Source organism: Bipolaris zeicola, assembly GCF_000523435.1.
Source record: "Bipolaris zeicola 26-R-13 unplaced genomic scaffold scaffold_181, whole genome shotgun sequence".
NCBI classification, from domain to species: domain Eukaryota; kingdom Fungi; phylum Ascomycota; class Dothideomycetes; order Pleosporales; family Pleosporaceae; genus Bipolaris; species Bipolaris zeicola.
Window position 1 is genome coordinate 21,712 of NW_006912230.1, and position 17,288 is coordinate 38,999.

Sequence of the window (17,288 nt, forward strand, 5' to 3'; positions counted from 1 at the left end):
GAATCAAGGCTCGTTCGATGTCCCACGCACTCCCATATGCCTCTGAGTGACACTACCGCCGATACTCATCCGAGTAGTCTTGCCTGCGCCGTTACAAAAAGTAGATAAATATATACTGTTGAATATTATTATAGTTATAGATTATAGTACCTCTTTATATATAATTTTAAGTAAATAGTATACTTTATAAAAGATTATTTTTATTAAATATCTTAAAAGTATCTATTGCTAGCTACTGTAAGATTTATCTACTATTATTAACATATTATTAAAATTTTAATAGAGAGAGGTAATATCAGAGAGTATGTATAAAAAGATAGCTATAACTTTAGTCATAGTATAACTACTATATAATATACTAACTACACTATTTTACTTCTCTATTATTATATTTTAGTGATCGTAAGTATTTTATAATATTATATAATTAACTTAGTACACTTTACAGTTAGTAGAAGGTATTTGGAATATAGATCGTAGAGAGTAGAGTTTTAATAGAGTATCTTAACTTATAAAACTATTAAGATATGTAGTTTAGACCCTTTGATAAGAGATATAATATAAACTAACTATATACTCTAGCTAGTTAGTTAATATATATACTATAGATAGATAGTTTTAGCATTATTATAATCTATAACAAATATCTAATAGATTCAATATATCGTTAGCATAATTAAATAATTATTTAATTATAAATTGTAATATATTAAAAGTAACATATAAAGAAAAACTATAAAGAGGTTAAGTAGTAAGATAGTATTTAAGAAATAGTAGAAGTGAGACCATAGTAACAAGATATCCTTATTTATAGAATCAAGAATATAAAATTAATATAAAATACTCTTTTGAGCATATAGATACCGCCCTGGTGGTATCAAGCTAAAGTATAAACCATCCGTTCGCGGACCATCGGGCTATGCCGAGAATCGAACTAAGACCTAGTTCATCATATAAACTATTCGGTTCGGTCCGACGCGACGGCATGGATCCTAGCAATTGAGTTACATACCTTATCTTTTGCCCTCAACGGGAAACAACTCTCAGCACGCAATCGGACCTTTAGGCACATAAGCAATTGCTAAAGAACTTAAGGCTTGTCACTGTCTATCGCAATGGAAGATCATATCTGTCCACAGAACTTAGAGTGTATCTATCATAGCAGCTACTTGCAAGAACTATCTTTTTCGAGTGCAAAACACTTCGTGCATCAATGGACTTTCAGCCCCCCAACTCTGCGAACGATACGCCTATAGAGGCTAAGAAGCGCTCGAAACTCCGCGCAACGTGCGATGCTTGCATTGCTGCCAGAATTCGATGCAGCCGTAATATTCCTCAATGTGTTCGTTGCCAAGTATACAAGATTGAATGCGTGTATGGCGTTTCAAAGCGCATGGGCCGACCTCGGAAATCAGGAACAGCAAGGAAGGCAAGGGTAGAGCAAAGGGAAGCCTCTATTGAGGATGATGACAGGCCACAAACAGAGAATCAAAATGCTCCGACACAGCCGGCCGATCAAGATAATGCACATTCAGCAGATGATGTGCAGCAGATATCAAGCTCCAAAGGACGGAACGGATCAACATCTACGACTCCATCTCCAAGGGCCTACTCATCTGAAACCACAATACCCACAGTGGATAGCGACCCGGTCTCAACATCTGAGTATTCATTCAACATATCGACTACTGCTATGTACGACAACATGTTTGCCATGGATCAATTATCAAATGTTGGGTTATCGAGCTCATACGGGACACTCGGCAGCTTGGATAGCCCGCTCAACGACATATATGGTAGTGGGCTTGCAGCACAAGAAATCGATCTACACGATCTACAAGATCAACAGCCTTTAGCCGAAGCTTGCAGTGATCTTGGCGATCGATCATCCATGTGGACGAACAACAAACCGCAGGATGCTTTCAGCATCTTGAATGATTCACCGGATCTTAATCATCCCTCGAATACAGAAGCATTTTCTGTTCGCCCAACAACAGATATAACGCTCTTCAGAGACCATCGAGCTCCTATCCTAGACCCCGCGACTCCAGAGTTATTCCGCCAACTCCCGCTATCACCAGTAAACCAAATAGGCTTTCAAGCTCTTGAGCCGATCAGACCAGATTTTTCAGGCTGTGAATGTTACAAACTGATACTGCGTTTGCTCCTCCAACTAGATGATGCTATTCATCACACGAACGCAATGAAACTTGACACAGCCCTCCAAATGAACAAGGACATCTTTGCCCATAGTAAGAAGATGCTGGATTGCTCTTCTTGTACCGGAACACAACCAAGTCAACATCTTCTTCAAGTGTTGCTTGTCGACCGCGGCATCGGGGTACTGGAATCAAAACTTAAGAATAAATCACCTAGTATTCCCGCACGGCGGCTCTCTCCGCTGCATCAATTGACAAACAAGTTCCCTGATAAGAGAGCTTCTATACTATTCCCATTTGATGAACTTTCCAATGTCGGGAAAAAAGATATCCTAGAGTCGGCGGAAGACTGTTCTTTGCTCGTTGGTGGTTATGAAATTTCACTGGAGAAAAACATTTTCATCAAAAAGCTGCTCCAGAAGCGATTGGAAAATTGGGCAAGTGTACTGGAGGATCTGCAAAAGATGACGCTCGGAACGATTGTGAACTCTAGATCTCAGGTAGTTCGAGTGATGTTAGCTGAGACCAGTCTAAAGTTGAGAAGGTTGGTTGGAAGAGTGGAATTATGGAACGTGTAGATGTAATTTAGAATTTCGGATATGCATAGAGTCATCAGTCAATCGTACAAGCTCTGCACATGCGATCAGATTTTGCGCATTTCGATTATAGTCACTTGGTTTAGTAGGCGTAGCGATAACTAGAAAACGAGTAGTGCAAATGAAAATGCAGTCAATGGGGGTACCGAAAGTTTTGTCATGAGGAATGCAAGTATAAATAACGTCTCAAATTTGACTGCGGTGTGTTCTGATAGCGCTAGTCACTGCCCTCAAGTTTCTCTACATGCTTTACCGGACGTTTGAAATGCTTTGTATTGGTGTTGTGGTGTGCGTCTTGTACTTGCATATAACTAGTATCCCATTTTCTCTATAAGAGACTCTAGCGCCGATGTCTGAGGCATTCCTCGTGGACCTGGAAGAAATGCCATATGGTCTGAACGTGTCGTTGAGTTGGACCACACTTCATTATCGTGAAGCAATTCTGTTACCCGCGCTGCGTCGACGTAAGTTCGAACCTTGACCATTTTATTATGTTCCCACTGAGTGATCCAAACATTCACCATTGACCAATTCTCACCTATTTGAAGTAAGCTTCAGACTTTGACACTCCGTCAGAATTACATACCATTATTTGCCCGTCCACTAAACAAAACCTCCTGAACACTCCAATTTTGATCGCAACCACCTGTTATGTACTGAAGCTCGATACGGTACTCGTTGGGATACTTTAGTCTTATGCAGTTGTTGAGTCGGTACAGCGCATTGACATAGAAATGTTTCAAGTCATGATAGTGTCCCGCTAAAGGCTGATGACCAACTACGGTGAAATCAACATCTGGCGAAATGTGATTGATTAAGTTGGTAACATCGGTCTCGAGGGAGGAAAATATAGAGTAGATTCGAGGCTGGGAAACAAATTCGCAGTCCAAGGAGGGATTGCCAAAAAAGAATCCGTCTTGTGGTGCGATTGGCGGTGATGCTGCGGTCACTTGTAAGGTGGCAGCAAGCAGGACACAAAGTGACCATGAGGCAGAAGGATGCATGTCAGAGAGAACGATAAAGAGGACAAGCGGTTCAAATGTCAATGTGTAGATAGTGGCGAAACGTTGCAATGCACTATGAATGGGATTGCAGATATGTTGGACCATGCTGCATGCACGCTCGGTGGTCTTCCACATGCATAGGTCTACAGCTAGACTAGCGATTAGCTCCGAGAAAGATTCCTTTGTCAACTAGAAAAAGTCAAAATGGTAATCAAACCCAGCACAGTTAACCTATTCTCACTCATGCAGTGGAGAGCTTATGTAAGCATTGGGAAAAGTCACGCAGTATCTAAAAGGTCCGGAGAGATTAAAGTACCGGCAAAATCGTACACATCGAGACCCCGTTACCATTTATATGAATTATAGTATCCAGGAAGATCAAGCGAAGATACTTTCAACTATTCGGAGTTATGTGCAGAGTTTATGTGACAGTTGATTGAGTGCTCTGCTTCGAGAGGTGAACGAATATGTGCAATCCTGATGGGAATGCATTGCTAAGCTCATACCAAGATGGGGTAGCACATACTAGACGCTTTATCTATTTGAGAATGTTCTCCATGCAAGTCCCCACCTGTAAGACACTAGGAGTAGTGGGGTGGCTACTATGATAGCGCCAGCAACACACGTAAAGCTCCATCCTCTGCCGACCCAGTCGAGCAAGGGGTGAATGAGAACTGTGGCAGCCGCACCGAGTGTACACCTTACTAAGTTATTAGCCGCCATAGCCGTTGCAGGCTTTGAATAATTGAGATCGACGACCAATATGTTCATTACATTGTAGGCCCCAGTAACCGAAAAGGCGATCAAAAACAGCAAAGCCAAAGGAGCCCAAATTGGGGTGCGGAAAAGAATAACCCAACCATAGACACTGATAGCTATAGCTGCTAAGATCTTTTGCCCGTTAATTATAGAACACTACGCAGCTAGAGGAGGGTTCTTACCATCATGGGCAAAGCTATGTGCAGACGCGTCTTTTCGAAAGGAAATTTGTCTTTGGTGTTTCGCTCGTTATCACCTCTCTCTTCCAGGGCTGCTTCTACACGTCGGTAGTTCCAGTCGACAAGTATACCATTCGTGAAAGCACTGAATAGGGTTCCTAGTCCTGCGGGTATAAAGGCTAAACCGATTTGGAGGTCGTTGAATCCATATAAGATTTCGAACTGTGATGGAACACTAGACATGACAGCGTAGTAGCTCGCGAAAAGAATGCCATTACCCAGCATGATGATTCCTGTGGGGAACTGAAACACAACTCGCAGGGTGACAAGAGGATCGGGCAGGCTGATACCCGCTTTTCCTAAGTACGTCAAATCTCTTTGTGGTTGGTCTTCTCTACTAAGCTGTTGTGGGCTCCGCTTCATCCATTGATATATTGTCCGATTGAACCCCAGTGGCTGTACGGATCCATCTTTGACAATCGTTCTGCAAGTTTCCGGAAAGAATAGCAAGAATGGCACAAAGAATAACGTAGCCACGATTGCTAGAAACCAGAATATAGATGGCCAACCAAACCAATGGCTAAGTATGCCGCCAATAATTGGTCCTAGGGAGGGAGCGAGTGCAGAGCCAAGTGACGCGATCCCAAGATACATGCCTCTTTCAGCAGAAGTTACTATATCTGCCGCAACAGCACTGGCAAGAGCTACCATTGGGCTACTGCCGGAACTTTGAACAGCTCGAAGAATAACAAGAGCAGGAAAAGTTCTCTGTAGAGCGAGAGCTACATCTGAAGCGATATAGATGAGGAAGCAAAATATGTATACAGGCCGACGGCCAATGACATCAGCGATGGAGCCAGCAATAGTCGGCGCAAAAGCTTGTAATAACTTAAACATACAAAGTTAGTTCTCAATTTTATATCATTGCCATGCACACAACGTACCATATAACCCATAATGGTGAAGTTCATCATTGTGTGGCTGACGTGGAGATCTTTTGCCATCGAATTCAGCACTGGGTAATAGATATTTGCTGATAAAGGAGAGAGTGTTGAGGCCAAAGAGGCTGTGGAGATCAAAATTCTTTTTTGAGTGGTGGTAAACACGGAGTAGCGCGCCTGTGTAGACTTTCGGTTGAGGAGAGCAGTAGTCTCCGTCGCTTGCCCTTCAATGTTGGAATTAGCTGTCATGGCGATACTTTTAACAATAGCTTTCTCTTAGCGTCTCAAAGATTTCGAATATGTAATGACTGCTACAAGCAAGTATTGGAATGAACGAAGCTATTTTTTGAATCTTGTAGATTTTTAAACCTAATTATAGAATTTCATGGATGAATAAAGCCAGCTTTTTTCCTAGCTCCGGACCTTTATAGACAGGGAATCCAAAAATCCATCCGGAAATTGTTTATTGGTACACGGTATTAGAGAATAAAGACTAAGTCTCCCAGTAACTGAATCAATGGAGAAGGGTTGTCTACTGTTGTCAGGAAGAAGACACCGTGCAAGTCAAACAAGAGGAAACTTCAAGAGAAGCAATCTAGAAAGGGTCTACAACTCAGTTTCCGGCGCATTGACATGAATTTTGCTATTTCAAAGGTATGTTGAAGCTTCACCTCTTTCAGTCTTTCATCCCCGATTTTTCGTCAAGCATTATAACTTCTGCTCACTGTGTCGGCCTTTAGCGAAAAGACTCAAGAAGTCTGAAATCATCATGTCGGGTATTTCCGCAGCCTTGATTACTCGCTCGATATTCTCTCTGGAGAATTGTAGCTTCATATTCTTCATGAATTTCTCTTGAACCATCTTCGTTGTGTCGGCACTTCGGACATGGCCGACAGGAAACTCGACAAAGATTTCTTCAGAAACGGTATCGTCGGTAAACGTGATTGTTACTCCAGATGCAAGACTTTTCTTATTCAGATTCAAATAGTCTTTGGTAAGATTTTTGTCCTCTTTCAAATAAATCTTAGACCGGAGCCCCGAAAGCCGCTCATCATACGCCCAAGGGCTGTTGCTCTTGTAATCGTTACTCTCTGGAGCTGCACCCTTGAGTAAAGCCAAAGCAACCATGTATTGCATACAATGGTCCCTATCAGCAGCATTATGCAGATGTCCTTGTTTGTCAATGATAAGGATAGCTGCGGCTGTCGTTCGTATGTCGACTCTCTTGATGTGCTTATCCGGGGAATGGCCTTGGGTTCGCATGAGGTTACTATGTTGCAGAGCTGCTTGTACAGCTGCGATACCATGACCCTCGACCGGCATGACTTTGAAGATTATATTTCTGATGACCCAGCTATTGTATGGTATTGGAAATTGAAACGGCTGGCCCCTGAACAGAGTATCGTAGAATCCCCATCTCGGTTCAGTGAGTACCGTCTTAGATCCGGGCTGGCCTGCTTGCGCAAAAAGAACAAGCTGCACCGCCCTCATACAGGCATCGCCAGCGGCCCAGCCCTTACGAGGTATAGTGTTTGTTCCATGGCGGTAAGTGCGGAGAGGGTGGCCATCCATCCATACGTGAGATATTGCAGCCATTGTTTCTTCTTCAGTGAGGCCTAGAAGCCATGCAACTACAGCAGTAGATGCTAACTTGACCAGAATGACGTGGTCTAAGCCATGCTTGTTGAAAGCATTCTGTAAAAGAAAGCACCCTTGGATTTCATAAGCCTTGATCATGGCTGTAAGAAGAGTGCGCATGTCTAGTGTAGGACCAGTATGGACGATATCACCCTTTGCAATGCGATGGCTCTGCCAATCTGCCACGGCTAGGATAGCACCCAAGTTATCTGGGTGATTGTAAGTATGCGAGAAAGAACCTAAAAGTATCGTCCTCACCAGAAGGGTGGCCCCAATCCGCCCCCGCGATCGCATCGTTATGATCCAGATATCGAATAATCGTTGCCATGTCGAAAGCGCCTTTCAATGGGTCGAGTAAATATGAAGTACCAGGCAACCTGAAGCCATTTTGATTGACTGTAGTTGAGTCAAATGGCCCCAGCAATTTGCCACATTCTTCACTCGAAGAGATCGTTTCGATAGCGCAACCCATGGCATCGAGGAGCGCCATCCGCGCGCACACGAAGGCGTTCTCATCATCAATGTGATAATGAAATACGTAGTTCTTGATATCAATGATGACCTGATCATAAGGTGTCGAAGACATCGTGAGATCACTTTTAGAGAGTTGCTATACACGAGGAAGATGTGCGCAGGAGCATGACCGGAAAGCATATTTGTATAAGTGTCTTCAAATGCAGATTGGATGATTCTCCGGCATTTTTGTATTGCCACTATCTAGTACTATCATTAGCAATAGTACGTGACGTGGATTCGTTAGATGTATCCGGGGATGTTTTTGATCCCGGGTTGATTAGCTCATCACATCGATTCCACCGAGATCACCCTTTGCACCATGCCTTGCCTGTGACAATAAGATCGTCCTCGAACAGTTAATTAACATGTCATAACTTTGCACTGGCAGTATAAACTGGCTCAGTGTCCCCCGTGTAAATATGGGACGGACGGAAAAGTTTTATTCCCCGCACTGTCTTTGTTAAAAGCTGGCAGTTAGAATGATTGTTAGACTTACCCATCGCCTCACGCCAGTGCGCCATTATCCCGATGAGCCGTTGAGAAATCATAGCTATAGGAATGAAATCGGACTGAAAACCACTTGAAAGTATCGTTAGCGGACTATCGCATAAACTTTCTGGCAACTCACACGGCAGTAAAAACAAAATTCCCATAGAAATCAGCATTCGGATGAAGGCCCCTTGATGTGAAGTAGTCATCGTTAGAAGCGAGTCTTTCAATTTCCCTTGCAATCTCGATTAAACGATCTGAGTTTGCACCCGAGTCTTCAATGAGCTCCTTGATAGGCCTTACACGTGGATCGGTGCCTTTGTAAGTGCGATGCCCATATCCAAATAGTTTTCGTTTGCCTTGCTTTACCTCCGAGATAAACTCGGGGACTTTTGATTTGTCTCCGATACTACGGAGGCTGAGATGCGCAGCCTCAGTCGCACCGAAATGTAGAGGACCATATGCCGCTGCTAATGAAGCAATAAGGCAAGATACAGGGTCTGTGAGCGACGACGCTGTGACCATTGTGGAGAATACAGCTAGTGCCATCCCGTGATCCATATTCAATGCTGCGAACCGCCGAAAGCATGACACTTTCATCGCATCTGGTCGTCCTGTTAGATCGTCAACCATGCCGGACATGTGAAATAGATTTTCAACGAAACTGTAATCCAATGAAGGAGCCGTGAATTCAATTCCTTTCCGATGACAGGCAGCCATCCCTACGATAACTGCATATGCAGCAATCGTGTTGATAATTGCTTCATCAGTTTTTTCGATATTGCCTTGGTAGATGTTTCCGCCGCTGGACGCTGGAATCATAGCGGGATTACTTCCCAGATATGCCGCCAAACCAGCCACGACCATCGGCATGGGAGGGGACGACGATCTTGCAACATCATATTAGTTTCTCGACCATATGAAACAAAATTCCTGTTACTTACGGGAAAGCTGATACTATTTCGAAAACATTTTTTGGGACCTCTAGCATAGCTGCTATCAATAGCCTGCGTAAAGATTCCTTCTGCACGGGTGTTGGGTATTTCGCCCACACCATTAAATGCAACATATCTTCATAGTCGCTCTGCCATAGCTGCTCCAGACTGTAACCCCTGAAAAGAAGTAAATCTCTTTCTCCATCTCTAGAAGCTCTTAGTTCCTGGATGATAAGAGTGGCGTGGAATTTTTCTTACGCAAAACTCACACCTGTTTCCACCACTGTTGTGTTCAGAAGCCCGGGGTCATGCACTCTCAGACCGCTGCCTACTTTGTCTGCTCTATTCCCACTAGATGAGGGAGCTTTGATATCTTTGAACGCTGTTGCAAGGACGGAATTCCGCTGTATCGGGACTCTATATTCTAGAGTAGTGCGGGAGTCCTTCACTAAAAGGAAGCCGTTGGACATCTTGAAAATTGCGGCTCAGAGATGATATCCGAAGAAGTTGTTATTTAAAATTTAAGGCTACAAAGTCAAGGCAAGCCTCATGTATAAATCAAGAATCATTGATACATATAATCTTCATTGCTAAAATGTCTAACATCGATTTGAAGGGCATTTAGTTCGCTGAATAGCCCGGAAACCGGACTCCTTCTCTCGAATTATGTAATGAGACCATAAAGAAAATCCGCGTTACTCTACTCCCAAGGCAATTGAATATGTACAAAGTGGTAGGAAATTGTGCCACACTAGTAGCTTAACATATGACATATGCCTACTGCTTTACAACATGCTTGACTCTGAAGATTCCTATATCATTAGATCTGCTATTATAGATCATGTCGCATTATATACCCCCCATGCGACCAAAGTCTTCAATACCCCTCCTCATTTCATACATAATATTTACTTAGGAGCGATTGATAAATCTGTGGAACGTAGATTTGTGTTCGCGGCATTAAATCGGCAGGGAGTTAGGAATTTGTAGCAATAACTCACCGGTATATTCTAAACCGCCGGCGTTAGTTAGATTATTAACAGCCCTAACACCAGGACAGTGTTTGACATGCGAACGGGATTGAAACGGAATACTGTTGCACCCATTATCACTCGGATCGAGTCACGAACAAAATTCATAATGAAAATATCTATATCAACGGCATTTCACCCAGCTGGCCATTATATACATAGCTAAACTCAGGATTCTTTCAAATAGGTTTCATCTGCTATCATTTCATGAGTGAAGTAAACCTCTTTATGAAGAAATTTGTGAGATTATACGAGTAATTTCACGAGACAGTAGATGGCGTGGAAATACAGTATACAATCTCCGAGAAACAGCGCGAATGATATTTCCGAATCCTCGAACTAGAGTCCCCACTTTATCCTGGTTTATGCTATTGGAACATGATTTCTCGACTCAATCTCCTGATCGCAGCCGCAATCTTTGCTACGAATTTTGGCTCTTGGGGTATCTCATGTCCTCTATCATGTAGCATCAAGGTTGCATTCTTATCCCCACAGATCTGGTGTAGCTTGAGAGAATGCTCGTAAATGAAGTCTCTTCTCCCAACTACATGGAGCGTGGGAATGGTTAGCCTACCCTTGAGATGTTTCTCAAAAATGAAGTCTCCATTCCCACTGACCACAAACGGAGGTAAGCTGTTGAAGAATATTGCGCATTTGAATGGTGGCGCTTCGTATGGGTGGCGCGTTGACCACTGCGCGAGAAACCCACATGCGAGTGTGCCGCCATGCGAAAAACCGATCACTGCATCGAAAGGCCCTTCTGTCTCAATGACGTCCAAAATTTGATCGTATGCTTCTTCTACAGTAATGCCGTCATCTTCTGATGACCGCGGCCAGTTGTAGTAGGAATAGTATGGGCCTTCGAAAAAGTTCTCGACGTTAGGCCCAGGGCCAGAGTCAATATTCCCTTCGGTAAAGTGGAAAGTTGCAGTATGATCTGATTCCAGATCACGAATCAAAGAACCTTAGTGAAATGGTTAGAATAGGATCGCTCGAAGGCAGGGAGGCATTACGAAGTTGGAACTGAAGGATCTAAACTTCTGTTAGTAAAATCTCGCTGGGATTTTTTATTGGACAACCTTTGTATTTGTCCCTGCACCATGCAGGCAAAGCACTCTTAATGGCGGCATGTTCGTGGGGAATGATACTTTGTTCTACTATTTTTGTGAAATAATTGGTATAGGCACAATTAAAGTGCAAGATCTGATGTTTGTATCTAGACGAGTGATTTCTTCTAGTCTAAATAGAAGAAATGAATAGCCAAACAGTGAACATATCATTTATTGATTGATTTATCGATGTTGCAGTTGATATCTCCGGACTTCACAGGAATAAGTCACCGGGTGGATTTTGATGATCCAGAATAAGCGAGAGGTAGTGTTAATAGTATTAACTATCGGTTGGATGTGAAACTCGATTTGACGACTCCTACTTAGTACTTGTTGAACCAAAGCTCGTAACTCAATCCATGTAAATCTGCTCAGGGAACAATCATATTCGACCGTCTATAGGACACGCGATACGGAGTTAAGATTTAATTGATCTTTATATTGTCACAAGTGCCCAACTTCCTGTGTTGCCTTACATGGGGCCCGACTAAGACTTGTTGTGGTAATGATTCTGGTCGTGCTAGCCTCGCCAGGCCTATCGACAGAAAACCAATTCCCCGCAACGGGGCTTCCGAGCCCGGCAATTTCCATAAAGTATGTAATGTCAAACCCAGACCTCGCAGCTACAGAGACGGGAAATACATTTTCGAAACATTGCGGGAAAATGTATTTCAGAGGCTGTTCGAAAAGCAGAAATACATAACGATGCTTTTCTCCCTGGGGAGGTTGCGAGCCAACATATTGGGCACCATCGTTTGTGGGTATTACGAAATCTCCAGTAGATTGAGATACGTGACAGTTTGGTTGGTACCAATGGAGAATGGTTGTGGCGTTGTAATTGTGGACAACGTCAGGGTCAATCAAGAAAACGATATAATTGGTATCTGGTTGAAGATGTGTGGGTTTCAAGACGGGCTGTTTTATAACATCTGTTGTTTGCATTCTATTAGCAGCGTCTTCAAGGTTCATGGGGATGTCAGACCACTTTGACGCAAACTTTGACCGGGACGGACATGCTGATTGTTCGAATAAGTCACATCGAGTGATTTTGTGCACGGAGGCGAGAATTCGGGCGGGGTTTGAGCAACCACAAACAGTGGCAATAGGTTGAAGAATATCCTTGTGATGAGTGACATTGTATTGAATGCACAAGAGTTACCAAGAGTGGTGAGTGTTGCTCGACAAGATTGATCAATCAAGGCTTTTTTCGGGAATCGATGTTATACCTTTTGATCTGTAGACTAGTAAATTGGTATCTCTCCCGGACTCCGGCTCTTTCAAAAGGTAAAAGACAGTCCAGCTTTATTAAAAAGGTTTTCCAGCTGGGGTCCCAGTAAGTAGCTGCATCGTCGAAAAGACTATTCACAATGGTTTTTCATCCTCCAAAATGGGTTCCCCAAATGCCTTTGATACCAGACTCGACTTCGATTTTTGACTTCCTACTACAAGAAAAGTATGGGCGTCATAAGCTATCTCAATCTCATCGACCGTTTGTTTGTGGGATCTCGGGAAGAGGATACAATGTACACGAAGTTAGCCAACGGACGACACTAATCGCAAAAGGTCTCCTAAAGAGCCTTGAATGGGAGGTAAACTCCGGAACGCAGTGGGAAAAAGTAGTGGGGGTTTTCGCTTTCAATAGTGTAAGAAGCCCCCCGACATGGGTGTGAACCGGAAAACTGATACTAAAGTGGTAAAATTTCTCAGATTGATACTCTTCCCGTAGCATGGGCGGTGCAGCGTCTGAACGGCATTGTCACTCCGGTCAATGCCATGAGTACCGCTGAGGAGCTCACTTCCCAACTACGCTCCGCTGGTGCAAAAGCGCTTTTCACTTGTGCTTCGCTGTTATCTACTGCAATAAAAGCTGCAGATATTGTTGGAATCCCACGTCGGCACATATTTTTGCTAGAGGTAGCAACTGACCAACGAAACAATGGTTCATGCTACTTCAAAACAGCGTCGAGATTGGCTGCCGAAGGTCAGAGCCTTCCTCCACTACAGCCCATGGCGTGGTCACCCGGCCAAGCAAAATCGCAAGTAGCGTTCCTTTGCTACTCGAGCGGCACATCTGGAACGCCCAAAGGCGTTCTCATTTCTCACTATAATGTAATTTCCAATATCATCCAGATGCACGCCACGGAGCGTAGTATACGAAAGGAAAGGCTACATTCAGCACACAAGACAGAGTTGGATATCGGCATTTGCGTTCTACCGCTGAGTCACATCTATGCGTTGGTTGCAATCGCCCATACTAGCCTCTATCGAGGTGATCAATGTGTCATAATGCCAAAATACGAAATCAACGGCTTTTTGCAAGCTATTGAAATGTTCAGAGTTAGCATACTTTATTTGGTAGGCGATGGAACTGGAGGCTCCGAAGAACATGCTAATGCTTGCAGGTTCCTCCCATCATTCTCAATCTCCTGCAATCTCCTGCACTGGTCAGTAAGTATGACGTCAGTACGATATCTGCCGTCTTCACAGCTGCAGCGCCCTTAGGTAAAGAGATGGCGCTGGCGCTGGAGCAGGCTTTCCCACAGTGGAAGATTCGTCAGGCTTACGGTATGTTCAACTGTGGCATATATTTACATACCTATTGACACTGCTAGGTCTTACGGAGTCATGTGTTGTTGTAACCAATAGTGTTGAGAACGACATTTCGCCTGGCTCGTCTGGATCTTTAATCAGTGGATACGAAGCGAAACTACTTACTCCTGATGGAACCGAGATAACAACTCTAGATACACCTGGAGAGCTCTATCTGCGCTCCCCTTCTATTACTTCTCTTGGATATTTCCAGAACAATCAAGCTAGTAAGGAAACATTTCTCGCAGATGGATGGCTGAGAACTGGGGATGAGGCAATGTTCAGGCTTAGTGAGCAAGGCAAGAATGAACACTTATGGATCACTGATCGTTTGAAGGAGTTGATCAAGGTTAATGTGAGTACAAATGTTCCTGCTTCTAGCAAGATCACTATCGTACCCTTCTGTTCGTTGCAAATCATTGCCTCTTGATTTCTATCCAGCCTACAAGTATCCATGTCATAATAACCGTACCAGGGTTTTCAAGTAGCACCTTCCGAGATAGAATCTCACCTTTTAGCACATATTGCAGTTGCAGATGTGTGCGTTATACCTGTTCCAGATCTGCGGACTGGAGAGGCACCCAAAGCCTATGTAGTGAAAGCAGGATATTGCCGGGGGATAGATGATGTAAGCCTCGGGGAGATACTTAAATTACATGTTCAAGAAGAGAAGGCTCGGTATAAGTGGTTGAAAGATATAGCGTTTGTTGACGAAATCCCAAAGAGTGGAACAGGGAAAATCCTCAGAAATGTGGTTAAAGAATGGGAGAAAGGCTTGCGTAGGCATGAAGGGCCAAGGCTATAATTATCCATCGAATACAGATTTTCAATAGATTGAGTGTTGTCCGATGCTGTGCAAACATTCGATATCCTCTACACCCTGACTTATAAGAAGATTGCTGGGCCAGATAGACGATTTCGCAAAACCCAGTTCGGGACGTGTTAAAAATAAAGTGCTCATTGCGCTGGATGTCAGTGCTGGGCCCTGGTTACACCAATAAGATATTCTAGGATGAGATTCATTAGGGAGAAATGCATTACATGCCAACACACGAATGCACAAAGCACAAATTCTAGTTGTACTTTCTCTGGTCTTCTATGAGCATGCAATTTCTGCACTTGCAGCTTTGGTTGTCACAATGTGAGATGTTACACCCCAACCCCAGCTGCGATGCCTGAAAGCATTTGTGTATTCCCAACTAACCATAATCATAGGTCAAAAACATCACTGACTCTCACGACCTGTCCCGTTGCCATACTTTTATTCCCACATATACCAGTGAGTATACTCAAAGCGCCATCCACATGGCTCGCAGCCCTCATATCCCCATCAATCTCCGCACCCCCTTCCCCAAACAAATCAGCCAGCAACACTTCATCGCCACCCCCATGGGCTCCGACACTGTCTGGAATCTCCACGTCGACAGGCTTCTCGAATAGCTTTCTCAGCGTGATGCTTCTCGTCTCAAGGCTGCCCTCAAGAGACTGGGCACCCCCGCTATTCACATAGCTATTCTCTACAACCTCCATTTCCAGACGCCCACCTGTTCCGTTGAACGAGACTCGGAATCCTTCCCACGGCGCATACGCCGTGAGCGAGTATGTAAGCACCGCACCGCTGTGGTACCGTACCAACAACGACATTGTATCTTCAATGCTGATGCCGTCTCCAAACACCGACTGATCTCTGTAGTACGCATCTTCGTGCTCGGCATCCAGGTACATGTGGCGCAGCTTTTCATTTTGCTCCATATGCAGCGCAAAAGGATCAGCGGCGGCTACCTTGCTTCCGTGAGCGCGAGCGTAAAACGCGGTCGTGCCTCTGGCTTCTGCGTTTTCGCGCCCATAGAAGCGCAGGTCGCCTTGCGCATACACAGTTTCAGGGCGCGACTGCAGCCAGAAATTTACCAGGTCGAAGTGGTGGGTCGACTTGTGCACCAGCAGCCCTCCCGAGTTTCGCTTATCGCGGTGCCAGCGCCGGAAGTAGTCAGCGCCGTGAGAGGTATTTAGCATCCATTCAAAGTGAATGCTGGTTACGGTTCCGATGGCACCGTTGCGTAGTAGCTCCCATACTTTGGTGTTGTGCGGTGCGTATCGGTAATTGAATGTTACTCGTACTTTTCGGCCAGTGCGCTCGACGGCATCGAAGATTTCCCGGCACCGCGGCGCATCGATGGTCATGGGCTTCTCCGTTATAACGTTGCAGCCGAGTTCAAGCGCGCGGACAATGTACTTGTTGTGTGTGCGGTCAATAGTTGTGATGATGACTTCGTCGGGCTGCGTCTCATGGATCATGCGGTCAAAGTCTTGTGCTATGAATGTAGGCACTTGGACGTGTCCGAGGGACTGAAGCTGGGAGTTTGCATAGTCGAGCCTTGTTTGGTTCGTGTCGCATAAGGCTACAATGGCAGAGGTTGTCTTGTATGTTGTTGCTATTGCAGTGTAGAAGAATGAGGAGCGGCCGCCTGTCCCGATCAAAGCGTATTTCTTCTGTTTCTTCGTGTCCGTCATCATCCTAGTAGTAAAAGATCGTTAGATCGAATATCAAATCAATTGTATGCTGTATCAAGATTCAGGTCTGTAATTCCTACATCTTGGAAAATGTGATGATGGGTATCGGTATAAAGGTACCCCGGCCTTACCCCTCCGGCGTTGCCCCTCCATCTTCGGTACGTTATATTCCGAGTTGTACAACCATGACCTGTCAGCACGTAATTGGATCATATCCGCTAAATTCAAATGAGCTACAGGCAAACTCTTGTTCACAGGTAAGCGCCTGAAAGGATCCACCCCTACGAGGAAGTGCAGCCCAGAAATGATCTAGGGTAACAAAGAAAGCATATCCGAGGAATGCGACCCTGGTTTAGTGTTGCACATCAAATGAACAGTCATTCAACTGATTCCAGGATTCCATACATAGATGGTTGGCGTCACCGGGAATGATTAACAAAGAAAGCCAAGCCAGAAGACGGGTTGCCATGTGCGATATGGTCCTCTACATGGATCATGTAGAAGGTTAAGATCACAATCAATCATATCCTATTTTCCGAGAAAGCATCTTTGTGTGTTAAGCAGTTTTTTAGTTCTTTTCGTTCATTGCCCCGCACCGTAAGGAGGAAGCGGGTGACAATCTCGATCCAAATACGGAGTCGGTCAAAGCCAAACCACCTATCGAAACCTGGATGAGGTTAATACAAGGCTGTATCAGCTCTACTAACGACCAAACAGCACTCGTAAATAACATGATTGCCTCACCCGAATCAAAACCAGTAAGTAAAGTCTTGTGTAGCCTGCCTGTTGGGTGGTGGGATAAAGATCATGAAAACAGCACTGTTACAGTGCA

General features: G+C 44.3%; 10 protein-coding genes across 10 annotated transcripts; 3 read left to right on the plus strand and 7 right to left on the minus strand.

The window, feature by feature from the left end:
• Positions 1 to 1,213: 1,213 nt before the first annotated feature.
• On the plus strand, positions 1,214 to 1,393 carry COCCADRAFT_47362 (uncharacterized protein; the record flags this gene model as incomplete). Its single annotated transcript, XM_007717471.1, has 1 exon — positions 1,214 to 1,393. A coding segment is annotated over one exon (180 nt), but the record flags the coding sequence as incomplete, so codon positions are not given.
• On the plus strand, positions 1,394 to 2,737 carry COCCADRAFT_104982 (uncharacterized protein; the record flags this gene model as incomplete). The annotated part of the gene is made up of 1 exon (XM_007717472.1): positions 1,394 to 2,737. The coding sequence occupies one exon, from the start codon at positions 1,394 to 1,396 to the stop codon at positions 2,735 to 2,737; it is 1,344 nt and encodes a 447-aa protein (XP_007715662.1).
• Positions 2,738 to 3,066: 329 nt separating this feature from the next.
• Positions 3,067 to 3,672, minus strand: COCCADRAFT_54701 (uncharacterized protein; the record flags this gene model as incomplete). Its single annotated transcript, XM_007717473.2, has 2 exons — positions 3,067 to 3,293; positions 3,342 to 3,672. Coding segments are annotated over 2 exons (558 nt in total), but the record flags the coding sequence as incomplete, so codon positions are not given.
• A 621-nt stretch (positions 3,673 to 4,293) lies between these two features.
• On the minus strand, positions 4,294 to 5,887 carry COCCADRAFT_104927 (uncharacterized protein; the record flags this gene model as incomplete). The annotated part of the gene is made up of 3 exons (XM_007717474.1): positions 4,294 to 4,650; positions 4,701 to 5,585; positions 5,642 to 5,887. 3 exons carry the CDS (start codon positions 5,885 to 5,887, stop codon positions 4,294 to 4,296), a joined length of 1,488 nt encoding a protein of 495 aa, XP_007715664.1.
• Positions 5,888 to 6,346: 459 nt separating this feature from the next.
• Positions 6,347 to 7,862, minus strand: COCCADRAFT_39676 (uncharacterized protein; the record flags this gene model as incomplete). The annotated part of the gene is made up of 2 exons (XM_007717475.1): positions 6,347 to 7,485; positions 7,535 to 7,862. 2 exons carry the CDS (start codon positions 7,860 to 7,862, stop codon positions 6,347 to 6,349), a joined length of 1,467 nt encoding a protein of 488 aa, XP_007715665.1.
• A 298-nt stretch (positions 7,863 to 8,160) lies between these two features.
• COCCADRAFT_104929 (uncharacterized protein) lies at positions 8,161 to 9,686 on the minus strand (the record flags this gene model as incomplete). Its single annotated transcript, XM_007717476.1, has 5 exons — positions 8,161 to 8,243; positions 8,289 to 8,371; positions 8,421 to 9,170; positions 9,226 to 9,423; positions 9,475 to 9,686. The coding sequence occupies 5 exons, from the start codon at positions 9,684 to 9,686 to the stop codon at positions 8,161 to 8,163; spliced, it is 1,326 nt and encodes a 441-aa protein (XP_007715666.1).
• Positions 9,687 to 10,615: 929 nt separating this feature from the next.
• On the minus strand, positions 10,616 to 11,377 carry COCCADRAFT_104930 (uncharacterized protein; the record flags this gene model as incomplete). Its single annotated transcript, XM_007717477.1, has 3 exons — positions 10,616 to 11,211; positions 11,261 to 11,279; positions 11,327 to 11,377. The coding sequence occupies 3 exons, from the start codon at positions 11,375 to 11,377 to the stop codon at positions 10,616 to 10,618; spliced, it is 666 nt and encodes a 221-aa protein (XP_007715667.1).
• Positions 11,378 to 11,896: 519 nt separating this feature from the next.
• Positions 11,897 to 12,435, minus strand: COCCADRAFT_78911 (uncharacterized protein; the record flags this gene model as incomplete). Its single annotated transcript, XM_007717478.1, has 2 exons — positions 11,897 to 12,285; positions 12,339 to 12,435. Coding segments are annotated over 2 exons (486 nt in total), but the record flags the coding sequence as incomplete, so codon positions are not given.
• Positions 12,436 to 12,723: 288 nt separating this feature from the next.
• COCCADRAFT_39680 (uncharacterized protein) lies at positions 12,724 to 14,750 on the plus strand (the record flags this gene model as incomplete). The annotated part of the gene is made up of 5 exons (XM_007717479.1): positions 12,724 to 12,999; positions 13,064 to 13,711; positions 13,759 to 13,921; positions 13,969 to 14,300; positions 14,421 to 14,750. The coding sequence occupies 5 exons, from the start codon at positions 12,724 to 12,726 to the stop codon at positions 14,748 to 14,750; spliced, it is 1,749 nt and encodes a 582-aa protein (XP_007715669.1).
• Positions 14,751 to 15,154: 404 nt separating this feature from the next.
• COCCADRAFT_104935 (uncharacterized protein) lies at positions 15,155 to 16,459 on the minus strand (the record flags this gene model as incomplete). The annotated part of the gene is made up of 1 exon (XM_007717480.1): positions 15,155 to 16,459. The coding sequence occupies one exon, from the start codon at positions 16,457 to 16,459 to the stop codon at positions 15,155 to 15,157; it is 1,305 nt and encodes a 434-aa protein (XP_007715670.1).
• Between the last annotated feature and the right edge of the window lie 829 nt (positions 16,460 to 17,288).